Raw genomic sequence first — 21,439 nt, 5'->3', positions numbered from 1 at the left:
CACAGGGTCCCACAGATTCAGACATGACATAGTGACTGAGAAAGCATGAAGTCTGTCCGACCCCAGCCCATCCCAGCTCCACCAGAACTGCCCAACAGACCCTTCTGCTAGCACAGAAGTGGTCATATGACTGTGTGCAGTATGGTAGCCACTAGCCCCAGGTGGCTACTGAATTCTGAAAACATGGCCAGTGTGACGGGAGAACTGGATTTTAGACTGCATTTCATCTCCACTAATTTAAAAACAGCCACATGTGGCTAATGACCACTGCACTGGACAGCAGAGTGCTCTATAACTGCGGCTGTTAGCACTCAGCCCAGGTTGTCCAGTTTTAGACTCTGAGCCCTTTGAGAAGACAGGATCTTGAGAGCTCCCTCTGAGCCCATAGGAGGCGATGCAGAAATATTTTGGTAATGGACTAACCCTGCATATTTGTTTAGTCACTAAGTTGTATCGGACTCCTTGCTACCCCATGGACTGCAGGCTGCCAGGCTCCTCTGTCCACAGGATTTTCTAGGTAGGAGTACTGGAGTGGGTTGCCATTTCCTTCTCCAGGGGGTCTTCCCGACCCAGGGATCCAACCTGCCTCTCCTGCCCTGGCAGGCAGATTCTTTACCACAGAGCCACCTGGGAAGCCCAACCTTGCCTGCAGTCCTGTGGTTACTTGGTCCAGTCTGCCTTGTGAACTGGGAAATTCCCACAACCCCATTGGGCGTTAGGAGCCACACCCCTGGGCAAAAAGGGGAGGAGCTCGACTCCCTTACCTGTGCAGGTTGTCCGGCTCGAAACAGGTCTTGGTGACGTCGGTGATATTGGGGTCACAGCACTCCCCGCCGTCGAAGTTGAAGCGCTCGTAGTTGCAGTCCATGTCACACACCCCGTTCTGCTGCTTCTTGGCGAAGGCGGGGTGGCGCAGGTGTCGGCAGTCGCCGCCATCGTGGCCGGTCAGCGTGTGGTTGCACTCGGGGTCGCAGTTCTCGTCGCCGATCTTGCTGATGTCGCAGTTGGCCAGGATGAGGCGGCGGCGCAGCGAGGAGTTGCTCACCTCCAGCACCTCGAGCTCCCAGGAGATGTTATAGTGCTTGAAGGCCTCGGCCAGCTGCTGGTGCTGGAAGTCGATCTGCTCTCGGCTCACCGTGGGGTTCTCCCGGCCGTCGTCGTGGAGGTTGACCACGCGGTAGCGCACCACCTTGGGCCGGCGCAGCCGCGGCAGCCGGTTGTAGTTGGCAATGACCTCGGGGCTGTCGCACAGCGTTTGCCCGCACAGCGGCGGCTCCAGGCTGGCATCCAGCAAGGAGCCATGGGCGCCGCTGACCTCCAGGCGGGGGCTGCTGCCGTCCTTCATGGGGGACCAGGCCCGCTTCACATTGTCCCAGGCCTCCTGCAGGAGGAGCTGAGGTAGAGGGCCCTGGGGGCTGCGGGTCCCCATGTCCAGCAGGATCTCGCGCTGCGTCCTGGCCACCTTCCACAGGCTGAAGCGCTCCACGTAGCCCCGGTAGTTGTGGTTCAGGGCGCTGCCTCCCAGCATGAGGACTTTACACTTCTGGGTCAGGGGGCTGAAGATCCCGCCCACCTGCTCCCCGGAGGTGGCCACCTGGGCACCGTTCATGTACAGCTTCATCAGCCGCCCGTCGTAGGTGGCAGCCAGGTATACCCACTGGCCTGGGAGGTAGCTGCGGTGGGCATTGATGGTGGTCACTTGCCGGGCCCGGTCTGTCTTCAAGGAGAAAAAGTAGCGTGGGTCTCTGTTGCCTTGGTCACTGACGGTGTGAATGCCCACGACCCATCCTCGGTCACGTGAGGCATAAGAACATTTGTCATAGAGCCCTATGTAGCCCCAAAAGAAAAAGATGAATAAATAAAGGGTGGAGGAAGGAGGGAAGAGTTCTTTCTTTCTGATAAAATTCCTATCAGGGTGTCCTAGAAGAGGAAGTTTACAAACTGTGCTCAGTGGCCTCCTGGCAGTGACTGACTGAGCCTCTGGGACCACCCTGAGGGCAAGGTGAGGGCTACAGGAATGGAGAACATGGATGAGGTGGCTTTGGGAGGTTCTGACCACAACTTTAACCCATGTGGTTTCACTTTGATTGGTTCTGAGTATGGGGCACACAAAAAATGACATTTGTTTGCAGAATACATACTTGAGCCAAAGGAAACAACAGTAGTACTACTAATAATTAAAATCTGAAAATCTTTGATTTTGCAAAACCGTTGGATGGGGAAGAGGACTTTTTATTTAAAAGTGTCTTTTAAGTGTAGAATGACATACATGGTGAGAGGGAGAGGTAAGAGAAGAATCAAAGGGAGAAAATGATCCATAGAAGGTGCTCATTTCAACAGCGCCAACTATAGTCACCATAACTAGGAGTGTGTCAGCCACCAGCACTCATCAATGATTAGTGGTGGTGAGGTGCCAGGAAAGTTGCCTGGAGAAGTGACGGTCATGGGCTGCAAAGCTTCTATCGTAACAGTAGTCCTGACTAGCTCTGACATTCACCCCCAAAGGCAGGCAGGCATACTTACTATCTGAGCTGGAAAGGTTTTTAAACATTACCAATTCCAACTCTTTCACTCGAAAGTTAAGGGAGTTGAGACTCAGGAAATGGAAGGTATTTGTTAGGTTACACAGTCACTGACAAATTTCCTGACACTCAGTTCAACCCTGCTTTTCTCTAACATCAATGCTAATATTTTAAAAAGTAAAAGGCATCTTCTTAGCATAAACAGATGTTGGGGACTCCATCGTTAAGTAAAACCAAGCCTCTGTCACAAGTGAGGCATTGTGTTAAGGTCTGCACAGGCACTAATTCTCTTAACCCATGTAGCACTCTCAAGGTGATGATATTAAATTAGCAGAGGCGGAAACAGGAATTGAAGGAGGTAAAGAGAGGGATAGTTTAAGGTCAACTGGCTGGTAACTAGACCCTAGATCCATCAGACCCTAGGATCACCGTCCTAGGCACTAACTTTACCTCCCTCTACCCCATCAGTGTCACCAGGGGTCCATCTGCATAAAAACACCTGCCGGGGTTGTCCCAAATTTCAGTTGACTGTTTGGGAAAGTTCCAAGCTAGACATCTCTAGACTTAGCCTGGAAACTCCAGGAAGTCACTAAGTAGATTCTCTCTGGATCTAAGTCTTTTTACTCTCATCAACTCCTATTCCCAGCTTTTATGGAATATACCCAGTGTCCTTGGCACAGGCAAGCAGTTGGATGGGGAAGAGGACTTTCTAATTAAGAATGTATTCTAAGTGTTCGATGATGTATGAGGTTAGGTGGGAGGAGAGAGCAGGGATAGGAGAAAGAATAAAAGATGCTCATTTAGGAGGACAGTCCCTACTTTCAGCTGGAGAATTGTTGCGGTCACCATAACTTTGTACCTCTGCCATTAGCACTCATCAAATGAGCACAGAGAGCGTCTAGCAAAATCAATAGAGAAGGCCCACACAGTTTGTACTTCTCTGTGGGTATTGGGGCCTTCGATTTTGTATAAATCTGTTAGCAGCTGACATGGATGGTAGTTTTGGCCAAGCTTCCAAGTCCACCTACATCTCCCCTATCACCATTCCCTGTTCTACCAACTTTCAAGTGATGGCCAGGGTCTCCTACAATAACAACCTGCTCTCAGGCCTTGATGAAACACCACGTATTGGTGGGTCTTTGTCCTCTCCCTGGCAAAGGAGGGGAATGAATGAGGTTTCCCTCATTTGCCCGGTCCACAGGGGATTTTCTGTGATCCCAGGTTTCCTAATGGCTAAAACAGAAACCACCTCTCCCAGGAAACTTTCCCTAATGGTCCTGTGAGGAATAATCACTCTCTCCTCTGAATTCTTTGTACTTTTAGGAAACTGGACATTTACTCTCCAGTTTTGGAATCTCCCCTAGACATGACACTTTTTGAGAATGATGACTCTGTCTGGGTCATCTCTACCCTGTCCAGCATCTTGCACTATGGGGTGTACACAGCAGGCACTCAGCAAGTGTCCCGCAAATGCGCACATGGATGATTCTGAACGTGGGAGAAGAGAAAAGGTGAAATAGAATCAGAGGCACTAATCTATGACTCCCTCGATAAAGGACAGAGAGAATCAGAAGACAGAGTGTGTTCTTGGTCGGATACAAAGAGCAGGACCTTTGGACTCAGTGTAATTCTGATGACAACAGTTATTGGGCCGTACATCCGGGGCAAATCGCTTCACCTCTGTGGATCTCAATCCCCTCCCCTCTCTCTCTCTCTTTACATATGTTGTCACGCTTAAAAGACATAGTGGCTATACTATCCTTGGCACACCGTGGCTGTCCAGATAGGACTACATTGTTAAAATGCTAGAGAATCTCAGGGTGATGTCAAAGATGAAATGGGGGAAAGGATAAAAAACAAAATACAGCAACACCAGAGAGAGTGGGTATCCTAAAGACAATGTGACTGATGTATCAAGAGCTGGTAGGATGAGGGCTCAAAAAAGCACAAGTCCTCCTCAAATTTACTGGCAAACTCTACTCAGAAATCATAACCCACCCCCCCACCCCCCCTTGGCTTTGCTACTGTTATAAGACTTGCATGTTAAAAGCCACCTCCCCACTGACCTCTCCAAGGCCAAAGCTCTGACTCCACATTTGGAATGAGCTCCCCTATGTCTTTCACCGCTAGCTATGGGAAGTATGAGAGAACAGGCTTTTGGACTTCACCCCCCGCCCCCCTGACCTTGCCTCCCCGCATCCCTGCCCTCACCATATCCCACCTCTCTGCTCACCTTCTCTTCCTCTTCTGGCTAACACCCCCCACACCCCCCAAACAGAAAATTCTTCTAATGAGAAAATTCACATCTGAAACAGGATCCTTTCTCTCTCTCTCTCTGCAGGTTTTTATTTGGCCAGGGGCTGTCAGGCCTGGCTTTCCTGTTGCCTTTGGAAGGTGGCTGGCTGGGGTAGAAAGGTAAAATGTGTACACATCTGTAGGGTGCCCTCAGTTCAGGACCATCCTGGGACTGGGGTACATGGGCTTCGGCCACCTCTGTTTGCAATTGAGGGAAAAGAGGGAATCAACGAGAAAGGCTTGACTCTGCAACACGGAGCGGAGGACCAAGAGGCAGCTTAGCCCCAGGAGGCAGAGAGGAAGGGCAAAGGGAGGGTTTCAGTGGAACCAAGGGGAAACACAGTAAGGGAAACAAGAACCTTGAAGCAGTGGCTTCAGAAGTTCAGAGGGAAATATTTACCTGGGGTGTTAGTGGTGAAAGGAAATCACTGAATTTCAATAGGGATGGGGGGTGGGGGGGGTTGTAGTGGTGAATGGGATTTATTTCTGGGCAAAAATAAAGTAATCAACAGCAGTCACATTTCAGAGGGCTGGATGGGAGACACCGCTGTTTCACCAGCCTGGAACTGGAGACCTGGGACCAGAGGTCTGGGCTCCCGTCTGCTGCATGACCTTGCGGGGGACAAGTCACCCTGCCCCTTTGGCTGCCAGGCCTTATTTCCCTTTTCTGAGAAAGGAGGAGTTGGGAGTAAATGATCTCCCTGCTACAGTTTAAGAGCTCTTTTGTTCCCTGTGAGAATGGTTCCTTGTAAGGAGGAGATGCTTCAAAAATGTGTGTTGATTTGAATCGAGTGCCTCACGTCATTGCCTGTTCTTGTGTGCTTAGAGGACACGTCCTCTGCGTGTCTCTGTACCAGACATGGAAGAGTGTTCTCAGGAGGACATGGGTGAATGCCAGTACCCCTCCACCTCATCCTTCCCCGTGGTTCTCCAGGAAGATAGAGACAGAGCAAAAGAAACAGTAAGAGTCAGTCTGAATGTCGGTACCATCTGGGCGGTACTAGAGGTTGATCCCGGGGAACACATCCTCATGGAATGGCCACAGGCAATCCTGCACACCGTCTAAACCTAATTAGCATAAGCCTGCCTCAAAACTGTAAGCAGGTGGAAGCAGGCAATGAAAGTGCCAGAGTCCATTCATTCATCAGCCAATGACGGTCCGGGGCACCTGCATGGATGAGGAAGTAGAGGCCCAGGAAGGAGGCTGCCCTGGGTCTCATGACCAGCGTCAGACGCTTGAACCCTAGTCTCTCTAATGTGTCCCTACCTTCTGGCAGCCAGATTTGCTGTGAAAGGGCTGCACAGCCCAGCAGAAGCTTGATGTTTATTTATTTTTATTGTCTCTCTCTCTTTTTTTTTTCTTTTTCTGGTCTCAACTCACCCCAGAGGTAGAGGGCATGCACAATGGGGGCAAGTTCAAACGCAGAAGGGCTTGCAGGGAGTTTCCCAAAACCTCTGCCCAGGCCACCCGGGGTGAGTTGTCCAGGCTTTGGAGTCAGGATCACTCTCAGGATCCCTGCACTGTCAGCGCACCAGGGCAGTGTGGTGTGACCACACCACTCCAGCCCAGGTATAGATGGGTCTTCCTCCCACACATTGATCATGCTCCTCCCTGTCCTAAAAGACATCTGTTTGGTAATTACGCATTCAGTGTCTGCTTCCTGAGTATATCTCTCTCTAAACACCCAACATCCAACACAGTATCTGGTACCTTGCAGGTGCTGCATAGAGTCTATCATTAAAATTATAAAATAAAGGAAGGGAGGGAGCAAACAAGGAAGGCAAGAGACGGGAAGCAGGGGGACCCTTCTCCATCGCTCTGTTCCTTATAAGAGCACCATCATGTGATTTATATAATCACATTGTTTAGAGCGCACTAAGCGCCATGTGCTTTACAGGAATTCTCTCATTTGGTCTTCACAACAAAACTACCAGTGCAGCCCATTCTGCAGAGAAAACAGAGGCTCAGAAAGGTAGCAGCTTGTCCAAAGCAACACAGCTTAGAATCCATGTCCATAGGAGTCCCAGACCCCACTTCTTAATCACATTACTGCACCAAGTGCCAAGTGGCACACACATTATCCTGGGGTATCTGAAGACATGCCCCACCCCCTCCAGAAACATTTCTGCAAGTTCAACAGCACCAACACAAGCAAGTGGAAGTGAACTGCAAAAAGGCTGCTTTCCGTGTCATTCTTCTGCCTGGGGCTCAATTCTGGACTAAGAATCAGTGGCTCTTTACAACTAGCTTTTCGTCGGTTCTGCCTGCCTTGCCTCGCTTTACTGGGACCAGAGACCTGCCCGGGCCTGGCTGCCTATCTGGAGTTTGGGGTGCCTCCCTGCTTTGTCCTTCAGCATCTGAACCTCCGTTACTAGCCTCCTTGCCTATGGGCTTCTGACTCAGCTTTGCTCCATTGCACAAGCTCTATATTGCAGTGTTCTTCAGCTTTCCTTCAAGGCTGCTGTCCTGCTCTTGGCTGCCTCCCATCTTCCATTCCATCTGCATGGGCTGAAACGTTTTCCCCTCAAAAAACTCCTAGGTGGAAGGCTAGCCCCTCATCCCTCAGAATGTGAATTTATCTAGAGAAAGGTCTTTAAGAAGATAATTAAGCTACAGTGAGGTTATTGTGTTGGGCCCTAATCCAATATAATGGTTGTCCTAAGAGGAAGAGATTCAGATACAAGGGGAAGACAACATGAAGGCATGGGATGGAAAAGGTGCCCTATACAGGCCAAGGGCAGAGGACTCGGAAAATCCAACCCTGCAGACACTTTGATCCCAGACTCCTAGTCTCTAGGGCTGTGAGAAAATAGATCTCTGCTGTTTAAGCCAGTAAGTCATGGGGCTGGGTTCATGGTAATCCTAGCAAACTATAATACTGCCATTCAACAAGTTTTTTTTTAAGCTCTCCCCCTGAAGTTTCTCTAAAATCATTTGCTGCTTTGTACTCAATTCAGTATCCTTCTTGGTTAAACTCATTGTCTCAGCTTAACTCCTACTGTGGGCAGGGCAAGTACTGCGAGGATATAAAAATGGCTGGTGTGGTTGCCTCACAGGAAATGCTCCTCCCAGGAAAGAGCTGCTTCTGCGCTCCAGCTGGAGCCCCTGCTGTGTACTGAGCATGGGCCTAGCTGCTTCTGGGCCAAGATGTCTCCTATGACCCTCACAAACAACCTTGTATAACAGGCGCTGTTTACAGATGAGAAAACTGAGCTTCAGAGGGGTGAGGTCAACCTGCCCAAGGTCACACAGCACTAACTGGGAGGAAGGAGTGGAATTCAACACTCCTGATTTCAAGTTCAGTTCCCCTACAGATGAGCCAGACCTCCGCTAGGAGGACCTTGACATGCACTGGTACTTACATTGCATAAGACATTTTAAGTAGCCTAGCACTGATGTAAAGTACACAGGAGGATGTGTGTCGACCAGACGCAAATTGTATGCCATTGGATACAAGGGACTTGAGCATCCCACAGCTTTTGATAACTATGGTGGGTCTGGGAACAAAAGCACTGGGGATACCAAGGGAAAACTGTAATGATAATAATAATGGGCAAGGTAGTGGTCTCTTGGCTAAGCACAGACATCCCCTTCCATGCTCATAAGAACCCATCTTCCTTGACAGAGAAGGAACAGGTGCAGAGAAGCTAATTGGCTTCTCTCCAAGGATCTCAGCTACAGAGTGGGAGAATCCCACTTGGGCTAACTCTATAGCCAGAGCTGTCTTCTAGGATGCTCTCCTTCAGGGGGAAAAAATCTCTTAGCCCACGGTCAAGGTTCTTGTGCTCCAGCTCTGCCACTTTGCTGCTGTATGTCAATGGGTGGGCAGTCCCCCCAGCAAGGGCATCCTCAGATCCTCCCCTATGAAATAGGAGGGTGGTATCACACGGCCACAGAGGTCCCTTCTACCCGAGACCCTCTGTAACTCTGAGATCTCAGGTCTTTCAGACGTCCCTGCCTCAGTTCCTATCGAAGGGAATATAAGGTTATGGAGGAGTGGGGATGAGGGAAAAGAAGGCCATTTCAGGCCCTCCAACTTCAGGATGTCCACTAGCTGTGGAACCTCAGCCGGGGAATACGAGCAGAGGTGAGAGGATGTGGGGATGAAAGGGGAAATTTAGGTCAACAATCTGGTTTCTTTCAGGAGGCTAAAAAAAAATTAAAAGCTAAAAGTTGAAGCTGGTCCTTTTTTTTGTTTGTTTTGTTTTCCCTTCCATGGTTTAATGGCTGGTATCAAAGCCACAGAGAAATGCTTGAGAGAGCAATCCTATGGAAAGCTTTTATCTGTCTAGAGGAGGGTGATTAAAACAGACAGATTCGGGTTAAGTATACCCATGGCCCCTGCACTTGGTTCGGTGGTGGGGGAGGACCACCAGGGTGACCCTGGAGGACTCAGCAGCACCAGGCAGGTGCCCGAGGGACTTCAGCATCCCCATTCCTCCAGGCCGGCGTACCTTGGCTCAAAGGATGGCGCTTAGGCTCAGTGGAAGGAGAAGGCTTGGAGGAAATCACACTTGGCTAGAGGCTTCTCCACACTCTGCTGAGTTCTGGCTGTCTCTCCCTCCAGGTGTGAGAGGCTGGGATATCAAGAGTGACCCTTTGGGGCAATTCACAAGGTCAAGATCAGGTCTAGGCGGAGCAGCATGACCAGCATCCATGGCAGCGCCTGTGTCTGCTCCCTGCCTGTGGTCTTCTTCCCTGCTGGGAACCATCACCCAAAAAGTCCCTGATATTATCGGTCCACTCACTTCTTCTTCTTTTTTTTTACACTAGCCTTGTGACCTTGGATGAGCTCATTCAACTCTCTGAGGCTGTTTTCCCATTTGTATTCCAGGGATTAAACAGTCTCATTCTGTATACTTCACAGGTCTTTTTTTTTTCTTTTGAGAGAGAGAGAAAGGAGATAAATGGATGCATATTTCCTTGTAAACTATTTAAAGCCATTTGGATGTAAGGCAAGGTGAACAAGAGTATGTCTAAGGGTTCCTAAAAATCCATTTTCTGTATTAATACACAGACTTACATAAGACACTGGGGATGGCAAAGTGCTTTTAGGGGCTCAAGGTGCACCCATGTATCCCTCTGGATTGTGACTCTCCAGGCTGCCTCCTTCACTCACATGAAAGCAGGCTCTGTGAATATAGCACGGTCACAGTTCTAGAGACCAGCAAACATGCGTTCAGGTCCTGGCTCTGCCGTGCATGAGCGTGACACTTGGAAAGTCAGAGCATCTCTCTCATAGAATTAGCCTTCTCATCTGTAAAATAGGGATGATGTGATCTACCTCTGCTGGTTGGAGGGGGAACTAAAGAGATAATAAACGTATCCAGACTTGGCACATGGGCGCTGGCAATGGTTGGATGGCATCACCGACTTGATGGACATGAGTTTGAGGAAGCTCTGGGAGTTGGTGATGGACAGGGAGGCCTGACATGCTGCAGTCCAGGGGGTAGCAAAGAGTCGGACATGATTGAGCAACTGAAATGAACTGAACTGAACTGAAGCATTTGTACTGTGGAGACTTAACTGTTGGAATCCAAGCTCTGCTGCTTGTTAGCTTGTAGCCTTGGGCAAAATCCCTTCACCTCCCTGATAGTTTTCTCAACTGTAAACTGATAATAACAGTACTTAAGGCACAGTGACATTTTGAGGATTTAGTTAGAGAATACAAATACTCATCTGCATAGCACATGATAAATGTTAGCTATGCTGTTTAGTCAGTATTAATGATAAACGTCTGTGCCTTTTCCTCCAAATTGGGACCATTTTCCCCCTTCTTCTGGGTGGTTAAACTTTATCCTTTCAAGGCTGTTCTCTGAAAGAGAGAGACCTGTTCATCACTCTCTTTTTCACACGTTGTCATTGAAATTGGTTCATAAGGGCTTTAAAAAAGGAAGTGGGAGGGGGAGAGGGAGAAGAAGATAAGGAAGAAAGAGAGGGAGGCAGGGGTGGAGGGGAAGAGGAGTGAGTCAGGATGAAGAGGAGGGGAAAAGTGGAGGAGGAGGAAGAGTTACATGTTTTCCTCTGTTCACCCTTAAAAGTTGCCCCTGGTGGACTCGGGTGCTGACATTAAAGCTGCCCCACAGAAGAGCACTGACCTTTGGTCTTTTTGATGAAGACCCACTAAATTCAGAGGTAATCACATTGCTTCTCAGAAAACCCTCAAGCCAAAGCCCCCTGCTGCCCACACTCTTCACATCAGCCCCAAGCTCACCCTTTACATTCACAGAATCAGGCACAGTCAGGACTGGTGTGTGTGTGCGTGTGTGTGTGTGCGTGCGTGTGTGCGTGTGCGTGTGAAGTCGCTCAGTTGTGTCCGATTCTTTGGGACCCTGTGGACTGTACCCACCAGGCTCCTCTGTCCATGGGATTCTCCAGGCAAGAACACTGGAGTGGGTTGCCATTTCCTTCTCCAGGGCATCTTCCCAACCCAGGGATCAAACCCGGGTCTCCTGCTTTGCAGGCAGACGCTTTATCCTCTGAACCACCAGGGAAGCCTAATCGGCTCAAAAATCATTCAATGACCTTTAACACCCAACCTCCCGTCTGAATCACCTGTACATCTCTACAAGTGGCCGTGTATCTCCAGAATGAGACAACTTCTGAACCCCTGAAGAACAAGGCCTTTGCACCTTGGGGCATTTCTCGGTGCTCACCAGTATGCTCAGCTGTGCCTGACTCATTTCAACCCCATGGATTGTAGCCCACCAGGCCCCTCTGTCCACGGGATTTCCCAGGCAAGAATACTGGAGCCGATTGCTACTTATTATTCCAGGGGATCTTCTCCACCAGGGATCAAACCCTCATTTCGTGCATTAGCAAGTGAATTCTTTACTACTAGCACCACCTGGGAGGCCCCAGTGCTCACCCAGAGTGAGCCAGAATCACTTCCCTTTCCTCTCCACACAGCGGTGCGGGATCTGGACTGCAGGAACCCACACAGTTATTCAGTGCGCTTTACCCAAGGGAGCCCTAGAGCTGTCTGAGGCTTTTTACTGTGTTATCCTTGGCTCTTCTTTTCCCTAAATCAACATCCTCAAGTCCTTTCTGATTTATTAATCTGTCCATTCACCAATTCTTTCAACACACAGTTCCCGGGCACCCACTGTATCAGGACCCGGCTGGACGTTCAAGTATGGAGATATACCCTCTGCTGAGAAACCTGTTGATCCCTAATGCTAGCGCCAGTCCTTCTGTTAAGGCAACACAGATACAATAAGAGTTGATACTATGCAGTTGGGAAGATCTACTCTCACCAACGTCTGCCTCCTCACATTATCCCTAGGATCTGATTTGTTCTAATGGCTCTCCAAGCCTCATGAACCTCCCGAGAAATCAACAGAGCCACCATTTTATGGTGTGCCACGCACAAGACCAAGACCTTTCTGTGCATCAGCTCACTGAATTACTATACCTACTCTACAGGAAGTTCTCTTGGTCCCAGGTTATGGGTAAGGAAACTGAAGCTCAGAGTTGGACTGACTGTGCAAAGGTCAACAATAACACAAACAGGATTCAGTGCCACCTCTTTGATTCCAAAGCCAGATGCTTAGGCAATGCCTTAAGTTTTCTATGGCTAAATATAAGCAGAAATTATTTGTTACTTAATACTTATTTTCTCATATACTCAACGTTTTACTCTTCCTTATGTTAATTACACACTCTGTCAATGATAACAACACAAGAAGCATTCTTAAGACTCCTTGAAGTTTTAATGTGTACAAAGGACTTTAATTATTTCATTCACTTCTCCCAAGAACTCTCTTTAAGATGCTATGTTCACAATTCACACAAATGGGGGAAGTGAGGCTCTGAGAAGGTAAAGAGTACATCTCTTTACATCTCTGCATTCACAGCCTTAAGAGGCTGCTGAGGACCTCAGTTCTCAGTCAACATCTGTTGAACAGATGAGTGAGCAGTGAGTGAAAGAATGAAGAAATGAAAGAAATGCCTAATGCTTTTGTGAAGAAACTCAGCTGGAGGGTTCTGAGGTTTGGACTCATCTTTGTAGTACTGGAGTAAGAGTCCTGACTTGGAGTCAGGGCACGCATCCTGGTGACAATGGGTAAGCCCCTCTGTCTCCAGGGCCTCAAATGTCTATCCGTCGAGTAGGAGGTTGGCATTGGTGGGCACCAGGTCTATTGCGTAAAATACTGAAAAGAGCAACCAGGGGTCAGGAAAGACGCTTGCTGTGCGACTAAGTTGTGTGACCCGAGGCAAGTCGTGCTTTCTCTGGCCTCCTTTTCTCATCTCTGAAAGAAGATCATGGTGAAATCGCTTCTGGGGCTTTTCTTCAAATGTAGGGAGATTTCTAAATTGGGAGTGATGAGACATGAACTTGTGTCCTGACTTGCCACTAAGGTACTATTGATCTGGTGCAAATTCCTTCCATCTGGGGTGGTGTCACGACTTTCATGGACCCTGGAGGCTTTTTCTTTCCCCCTAAATATATATAATTATATCTTATGACTGCATTGGTATAAAGATGTATATAATCTTTATATATACATATGAAGGGTGTAAAGGGTATGTATATAAAGATTTATATAATCTTTATATTACATATTGAAATATATATAATGAAGGGTGGTTTCATTATCATATATGTATTATTATACTAGCTTTTTTCCTCTGATTTAAAAAAAAACAGGAAGCCATTTTTATGGGCCTCTTAAAAGTGCTGTGGACCTCGGGCGTTGTGTCAACTGCAGCTAATGGATGAGTCGGCCTTCGGTTCATCTCGAAGAAGACGGGTCTTCATCTACAGAATAGCATCAGAGGAGGCATTGTGCGCCTGCTGCCTGCCAATCCAGGGAGCTCAGAGGGATACAGAGGATTCCCACACGGGCAAGTCCAGTGATGTGACTTTCCTAACCAGCGGAGGCCCACAACAAGTTATGTGAAAACATACCCTAGACAGTGTGGGCTATGTTCTGGACACAAAAGCTCCTCTGGGGCAAGCCTGCTGTCACCTCACCCTGGCGCACACAGCTAGGGGTGAGCCTTTCGAGGAGTGAGAAGGCAGCCAGAGACCAGAAAGGGATGTGGCCAGACAGGCAGATCCCTGCTTTGCTGGGCTGGGGGCATCTGGAATCACTCTCCAAAGCAGGGGTTGGGGAGTGGGGGGGCGGGCAGTGGGACTGGATGTCTGCCAAGTGCATGCCGCATGCCAGGCACCGTGCTTGGCTCCTTGTGTGGAGCAGGTCAGGTTCCCTTCACCATATCCGAGCACTGTTACCTCCACTTCACAGATGAGAGAACGGACACTCAGACAAGCCCAAGCCAGAGGAATTCGCTGGCAAATGACAGAGGTGGGATTCAAACCCAGGCAATCAGTCTGGAGGGTGCATGTTCCTAAGTTCTGAATTAGGCTGGCCAGTCAAGGGAAAACTGACTACATGAGGACAGAGGAGAGTTTTTAATTATAAATAAATAAAGCATAATAGAGTAAGTTCTAGTGGAGGTATAAGCCAAAAAGCTCAGTGGAGGGAACACTTGATTCAGACAAGAAGGCTCTGGGAAGTTTCCTTGGATGAATGACATAACTAAGCTTGCATAAGGAATTTGGTGGGAGAGGAGGGGTAGGGGATGGGAGGCTGGGCAGACCTGCTTTCTAGCATTCAAGAGCTGTGGTCACTGGAGGGTGACTCTGGAGATGGAGAAGACATCTGCTTTTGACGGCACTGAGGGAGCTCTTAGAGGGAAATGACATAGCTAGATTGTGCAGGGTGGTGAATGCCAGACGAGGAGATTTGAAGTTTATTCCATAGACAACAGGGACTCTTTGGTGGGTTTTCAGAAACAGAGTCCATCGGGGTAGGGATCATCAGCTAGGGATTTCATGATGCTCTTACTGATAAGTCACAGAACTGAAAGAACCAGGACTCCTTTCTCCGGACACCCTGTCCAGTGCCTGTGGGCAATCCCGAGCCCTTCAGCCTTAAAGACTTATAATGAAAGGCATGGGAGGTAAGCAAAAATTTTGAAAAGAGGGCTGATATACTTTTCAGATATGAGTTTTCTATTGTTTAAATATCCACTAAAAAATCATAAATTATGACTCAAATCAAAAGAACTCTTTAAAACTCCAGATGGGTAGGTGGTATTTAATCGTTCACTAGGACTTCAGATTTTAAATTTTATTCCACTAGGTGGAGAATGATCTAGCTCAGCTTTGAGCTTGCTCTCTAGCTGACCTTGATCAAATATCATCAACCTTCTCGGGCTTGGTCCTCTCATTCACTCAACTAGGAGAGGGTGGGGAGTTGAATCTCTAAGTTGTTCCCTAACTCTGATCATCTATCACACAGCCTCTTGAGGTGCAGTGTTGTATCACCTGTGACTTCATGCTCTGAGTACTTAGCCTGGGACCTGAAATAAATTAGAGCCAATGTATAATCACCAAATGCATGAAATGGACTGAGCTTTTAATTCAAGCTCCTGTGGAATCTTTAGCGGATTTTTAAACAGAAGGTTTGAAATAGGTGGCCATTTTTTTTTTTAATAAAAAAGCATAAAAACAAGCAGATCAATAACACAGACAGGCTACTGTTTCCTTTCTAGCTGTAAAAGGTGTTGAGGAACTCAAAGATTCTGGAATAGAGAAAAGACTGAGGGGAGGAGGCCAAGGACCCTGCAAGGTCAAAGGGGAAACCAAATATGAAAGAAGTAAATGCTAGAGAGGATGTGGAGAGAAGGGAACCCTCCTCCACTGTTGGTGGGAATGTAAACTGGTGCAGCCACAGTGGAGAACAGCATGGAGGTTCCTTAAAAAACTAAAAATAGAGCTACCGTATGACCCTGAAATCCTACTCCTGGGCAGATACCTGGATAAAACCATAATCCAAAAAGATCCATGCATCCAAATGTTGATTACAGCACTATTTACAATAGCCAGGGCATGGAAACAACCTAAATGTCCATAACAGAGGAGGGTATAAAAAAGATGTGGTATATATATGTACAGCAGAATACTATTCAGCCATAAAAGCAGCAAAATCGTGCCATCTGCAGAGATGTGGATAGAACCCACAGACTGTCAACCAGAGCGAAGTAAGTCAGAAAGAAAAAAACAAATAGTAAACATCGCTTATACGTGGAACCTAGAGAAATGGTACAGATGAACTTATTTGCAAAGCAGAAACAGACACAGATGTAGAGAATGAATTTATGGATACCAAGGGGAAGAGGGGAGGGGGATGAACTGGGAGACTGGAATTGACATATAAACACTAACATGAATAAAGTGAAAAGTAAAAGTGTTAGTCGCTCAGTCGTGTCCGACTCTTTGCGACCCTATTGTCTGTAGCCTGCCAGGCTCCTCTGTCCATGGGACTCTCCAGGCTAGAATACTGGAGTGGGTTGCCATGCCCTCTTCCGGGTGACCTTCCTGACCCAGGGCCTACGTATAAAACAGATAAGTGCTGAGAACCGTCTGTACAGCACGGGGAACTCTACTCAGTGCTCTGCGGTGACCTAAGTGGGAAGGGAACCTACTATTTAAAAAAGAGGGGGTACATGTGTAAGTAACTCCCTTTGCTACACAGCAGAAACTAACGCATCATTGTAAAGCAACTATACTCCCATACATTAAAAACATTCCAAAACCTGAAAAAGCATGGGGGTGGGAACAGTGTTCTATGAACACCAGATAATTCTGTTTCATCAGACAAGTCCACGTAAGACAACTGTTCTCAACCAGTGAACATGTGGTAATGTTCCTGTAGACATTTTTTATCAACGCAGCTAGGGAAGGGAGGCTGCTTCTGCTTCTTGTGGGCAGAGGCCAGGGATACTGCTAAACATCCTAGAGTGCCTGGGAAAAACTCCAACAGAGAATCACCCTTTCCAATATCTCCACTGTGCTGAGGCTGAGGATCCCTGATATGAGGAACTAGGAAAGGTTATGGTAGGAAATAATACTTGAGGAGGAAGTTGAATGTGATGCTAAGGAATTCTAGCCTGACCTAGAGGGTTTGTAGTGGGATGTAGTGAACTCTGGGACTAATTCTATATAGTACTTGACCTTCGGGAAGTCACTTAACTTTCCCATACCCCTCAGCTCTCTCAATCTGGAATACTGGGATTATAAGAGTATCTATGTCAGAGGGTCCTTGTGAAGATTAAAGAGTTAATACACGCAGAGTCCTCAGAACAGCGTCTGGCACATATTATGTGCTAAATATGTTAGCTATTATCCTTACCATGTGTAGGTAATAGGGAGCTACAGTAGACTCAAGTTTGAGAGAGTAACAAAAGAATCGCTTCGGCTGCTGCTAATGCTAGAAAAATGACCTAGAAGTGCATGATCACCGTGTGACTGTTACATCCACTCAATGAATAATCCTCCTTCAATCAGCTTCTGCTTCAGATGACATGGCAAGCGGGATGTGTGTGGGTCTGTGTGGCTGTTCTCAAGCCACTCCTGGTCGGGGCTCTGTTTTCCAGATATCCCAAGCCCACATCCAACTGCCTCTTCAGTCCAGGACCCTCACAGTTTTAATGAATAAGTGGAAGAAGACAGAGGAAGCCAGATGGAAAGATGGAAAGGCAGGAAGCCTACACACACCGCTCACAGGGATTCCAAGGGCAGAGCTGGGGGCGTGTTCTGGAGGATTGTTTGAGCTACTGATACTGTTCTCTGGGAGCCCTTGTTTGTAAACAGATATTTCTGCTGATGCTGGGCTTTGTAAGGGCGGACAGAGTCTGGTGGGGGTGGGGGTGGGTAGCGGAGAGTGTTGAAGAAAAAGGCAGGTTGTGTCCGCGAGCCTTAGACCATGTGTTTGTTGTTGAGAATACAAAGACCTCACTGTATTAAATGAAAATGCTTGTTTTACAAGGCGAGTGGGAATATGATAGGTACATGTCGAAAATGCTTCGGAAACTGAAACAACTTCATGCCACGAGGGCTTCCTCCTACATCATGCGTCCAGGAGCGCACATGGATCATGAAGGCTCAGAGTCTTTAGACCAGGGCTTGGGGGCAAAAGACAGTCCCAGAAGCGAAGTGACCACCAGCTCCCTTCTCTGCCCACTCTATGCAGCCATCCGTTTCCCCACCAGCCCTGCCTCTATTCCACATTCTCTGTTGGGTTCCCACCACCTGCTGACCCAAGGTAGAAGCCATTATTGAGCTAAAATATTAGAGTTGATAAAGGGGCCTCCATTCACCTAGACCCAGATCCAGAGCACTGCTGGGAATACTTAAGACCATGTCACTAAGCAGGACGAGCACTTGAACTTTTTTTCAAAGTAGTTTTCAACTTCTGAAGTGAGATTTTCTAACCGTGCTCTAGTAGAAGTGATCAGTTCAGTGGAGGTTTCTCAGGAGATTTTTGTCAAGGACTCACAGTGGTGTGAGGACAAGTACTGGAGTCTCCTAACTCTTGTCCTCGGAGAAGGCAATGGCACCCCACTCCAGTACTCTTGCCTGGAAAATCCCACGGACGGAGGAGCCTGGTGGCTGCAGTCCATGGGGTCGCTAGGAGTCGGACACGACTGAGCGACTTCACTTTCACTTTTCACTTTCATGCATTGGAGAAGGAAATGGCAACCCACTCCAGTGTTCTTGCCTGGAGAATCCCAGGGGGAGCCTGGTGGGCTGCCATCTATGGGATCGCACCGAGTCGGACATGACTGATGCGACTTAGCAGCAGCAGCAGCAACTCTTGTCCTAGCTCTAGCATGAGAAAAGTGAAAACTGAAAGTGTTAGTCACTCAGTTGCATCTGACTCTTTTTGGCCCTATGGACTGTAGCCTGCCAGGCTCCTGTGTCCATGGAATTCTCCAGGTAAGAATGCTGGAGTGGGTAGACATTCCCTTCTCCTAGGGATCTTCCCAACCCAGAGGTCAAACCCAGGTCTCCCACATTGCAGGCAGATGCTTTACTATCTGAGTCACCAGGGAAGCAGAGAGGCTGGTAAATAGGCCCCATGGATGGAAGGACAGATCGGTGAGGGCATGGACTGATGGAAGGGTGGAAAGATCAATGTATGGAAGAGGGATGAGGGGAAGGTGGGAAGGAGGGAAGGTGGGTGGATGTTGGGTGATGCTTGGAGATGGAAGAGTAGATGGATATTTGGATTCACAGATTCCTGGGTAAAGTCCACAGTGAATAATTATGATAAGGACCACCTCAGGCCACTTTGGAAGTGAACTTGCCTAGTTTAAAACTCAGAGAAACTCAGAGAACAGAGTTTGAATAAACAAAGTTATAGATTATATTTCTAAGGAATAAACGAACTTCTCCTCAGAGAGAAAAAAAGTCCCCAATTCTATTTACTCCAACAAGGGTACAGATGAAGGAAAGTGCAATTCCTCAGTCTGATATGACAACTCAGCATCAACATTCTCATTTTCACAGATCTCCTGGAGTGTTCAGATTTGAGAGCTGGGACCAGGCCTCAGGAAATGACCTCTTAGGTCTCCTTCTTTTAGGCATTTAAGTCATCATTTGGGGGCCATAGACCCCTTTTAGAAAGTGATGAAAACTTTCAACCAGAAAAATGTGCACAGTCTCAAATTTTTACAGAAAATGTCTTGAGGACAAGTGTCTTCAAGTCTTCCTGGAGCATAATGCAAGGAACCCCTCCTCCCCCTATTGGTTTAAAATATTAGTGCTATTCAGATATTTTAGTTGGTACTGGTATTAGCAAGGAAATAAGTGGTAATGATGTTCACCAAAATATGAAGTGATAACTAAACAATTGATTAAGCAATGACGTCAACAGTTAATTCAAACCATGACAATGGTATGATTTACACTCTCCTCTTGGTCTCATGATTCCTTCTCCACATAGAGGTCAAACTGACCTTTGGAAAACAAACACCAGACCTTGTAACTTCCTTGGTTGAAACTCTGATAACTTTCTAGTTCATCTAGATCGAAATCCACATTCCACAACCTGGGCTACCTTTAGCTTCCAAAACACAGGTCTCCTAATGGCTTGACTGTCTGCTTCTTCAACCTGCTAAATCTTCTTTGTCCTGCCTCACCATCTATGCGCTAGCTCTTCTGTCTCTTTCTTTCTCTCTCTGGAATTCTATTTGTCTTTTCATACGGCTTGTTCCTCCTCATCTGTCATTCAAGCTTCAGCTTGGCCACCTACCTCGATGTCCTTCTACTCCAGTCATTCTCCACAGCATCCACTTTCATTGCTTGTCACTGTATAAGCCCTTAAAACTGATTCCCTATGTATGGTCTTTCTCTCCTCACAAGAATACTAAGTCCACGAGGGCAGGGACCTGCTCTGTCTTTCAGCGTTGCGCCTCTAAGAGTATTGGGCACATACTACATTTTTCTTGGCTCTATGGAGATGCATAGAGGGTTTTGGGGAAGCTTTGGTGTATGGTTTAACCTCCCCCACTCTTGGGACTTCAGATTTCCCAGCTATAAAAGGATAGCTTGGGTCCTACCCAACTATAGGAGTCAACGATCTAAAATCTCTATGACCAAGTTCAAGTGAGCTGGGCTCAAATCCCAGAAAAATATGACCAGATAGAACAATGGTCAGGAGAACTGGACTCGTCCTTCTCTGTCTCTGAGTTGGAGTGGAACTTGGAATCATCTCCCTGACTCCTCTGGACATCAGATTCTCTCCACCTGTGAACTGAAGAGACCAGCTCAGACGTGCTGCAAAGTTATGGCACTCATGCATCCAGAAGTTCATTCACATATCTGCAGAACCCCAGCAATGTGCCAGCCCCGGGAAGGTGTGCTGAGATGGCAGGCATGCTTCTTGCCCTCACTCTGCACTCACATCCTCTGGGAGGTCTCCAGGGCACAGGGGAGGCTTGCAGGGCACATCTTCACCGCTGCAGCTGGTTCTTTAGCAGCTCTCTCCAGGGACAGGATAGGAGAAACTGAGAGAAAGCCAGGGGGAAAAGGACTTAAAGCCAATAGAATGATATACTGGCTCAACAGAAAGAAAGGAGGCTTAGTGACAGGGGAAAGGTGGCAGGAATATATACAGGGACTGGGTCAGCTCAGAGAAACCAGAGCCGTGTCAAATGGCTGTCATTCACAACAAGTTTGCTCTCATCGCCTGGCCCTTCCGAAGGCTCATCATCATTTCTCAAAGCACCTTTCCTTTCAGCCGTCCTCTTTTCTCCCTTATGCAGAGCCATCTCCAGTTCATCTCACAAAGTCGGCTGAGCACCACCAGCATGGCAGGCACTGTGTGACAGGTAGGAACAAAGCAGCAGTAACGACAGAAATGGTCTCTGCTCAGATGGAGCCTGGGAACAAGTGGAGAAAGACAAGTACGAAGGCATCACAACAGCGTGACAAATGCAGTAAGGAGCTGTTGGGTTTGACGCGAGTGGTGATAGACTGAATCGTCCAATCATTTCCTAGTGTCATATTCTTAAAAGCTACTCTAGGTCAATGTCCTTAGCGGAGACAGGAATCAAAAAGTGTTTATTGTTTGACTTTGACTTACAGTTCAACATTTAAAACGTCACGCACGGTATACATCCTTATGCAGGGCAAGGCGCACATTCCACACGCACCCCACCTACTTCAAGAATCCCCAACCCTTCAAGGGGAAGGGACCTCTTTTAGCCCCCAGAATCTCAGAGTACTTTCTAGCCCCCATAACCAACACGGATGTGCCGCAACACA

General features: G+C 47.8%; 1 protein-coding gene across 1 annotated transcript in view; it reads right to left on the bottom strand.

The window, feature by feature from the left end:
- PAPPA (pappalysin 1) overlaps positions 1 to 21,439 on the bottom strand; it is a 263,068-nt gene that overhangs the window by 227,217 nt on the left and 14,412 nt on the right. Inside the window, exon 3 of the mRNA XM_040238522.1 lies at positions 765 to 1,827. Within this exon, the coding sequence (XP_040094456.1) occupies positions 765 to 1,827 (1,063 nt within the window). The remainder of the gene's footprint in view (positions 1 to 764; positions 1,828 to 21,439) is intronic.

Source organism: Oryx dammah, unplaced genomic scaffold (assembly GCF_014754425.2).
Source record: "Oryx dammah isolate SB20612 unplaced genomic scaffold, SCBI_Odam_1.1 HiC_scaffold_1, whole genome shotgun sequence".
NCBI lineage: Eukaryota > Metazoa > Chordata > Mammalia > Artiodactyla > Bovidae > Oryx > Oryx dammah.
This window is presented reverse-complemented; position numbering and strand designations above follow the sequence as displayed.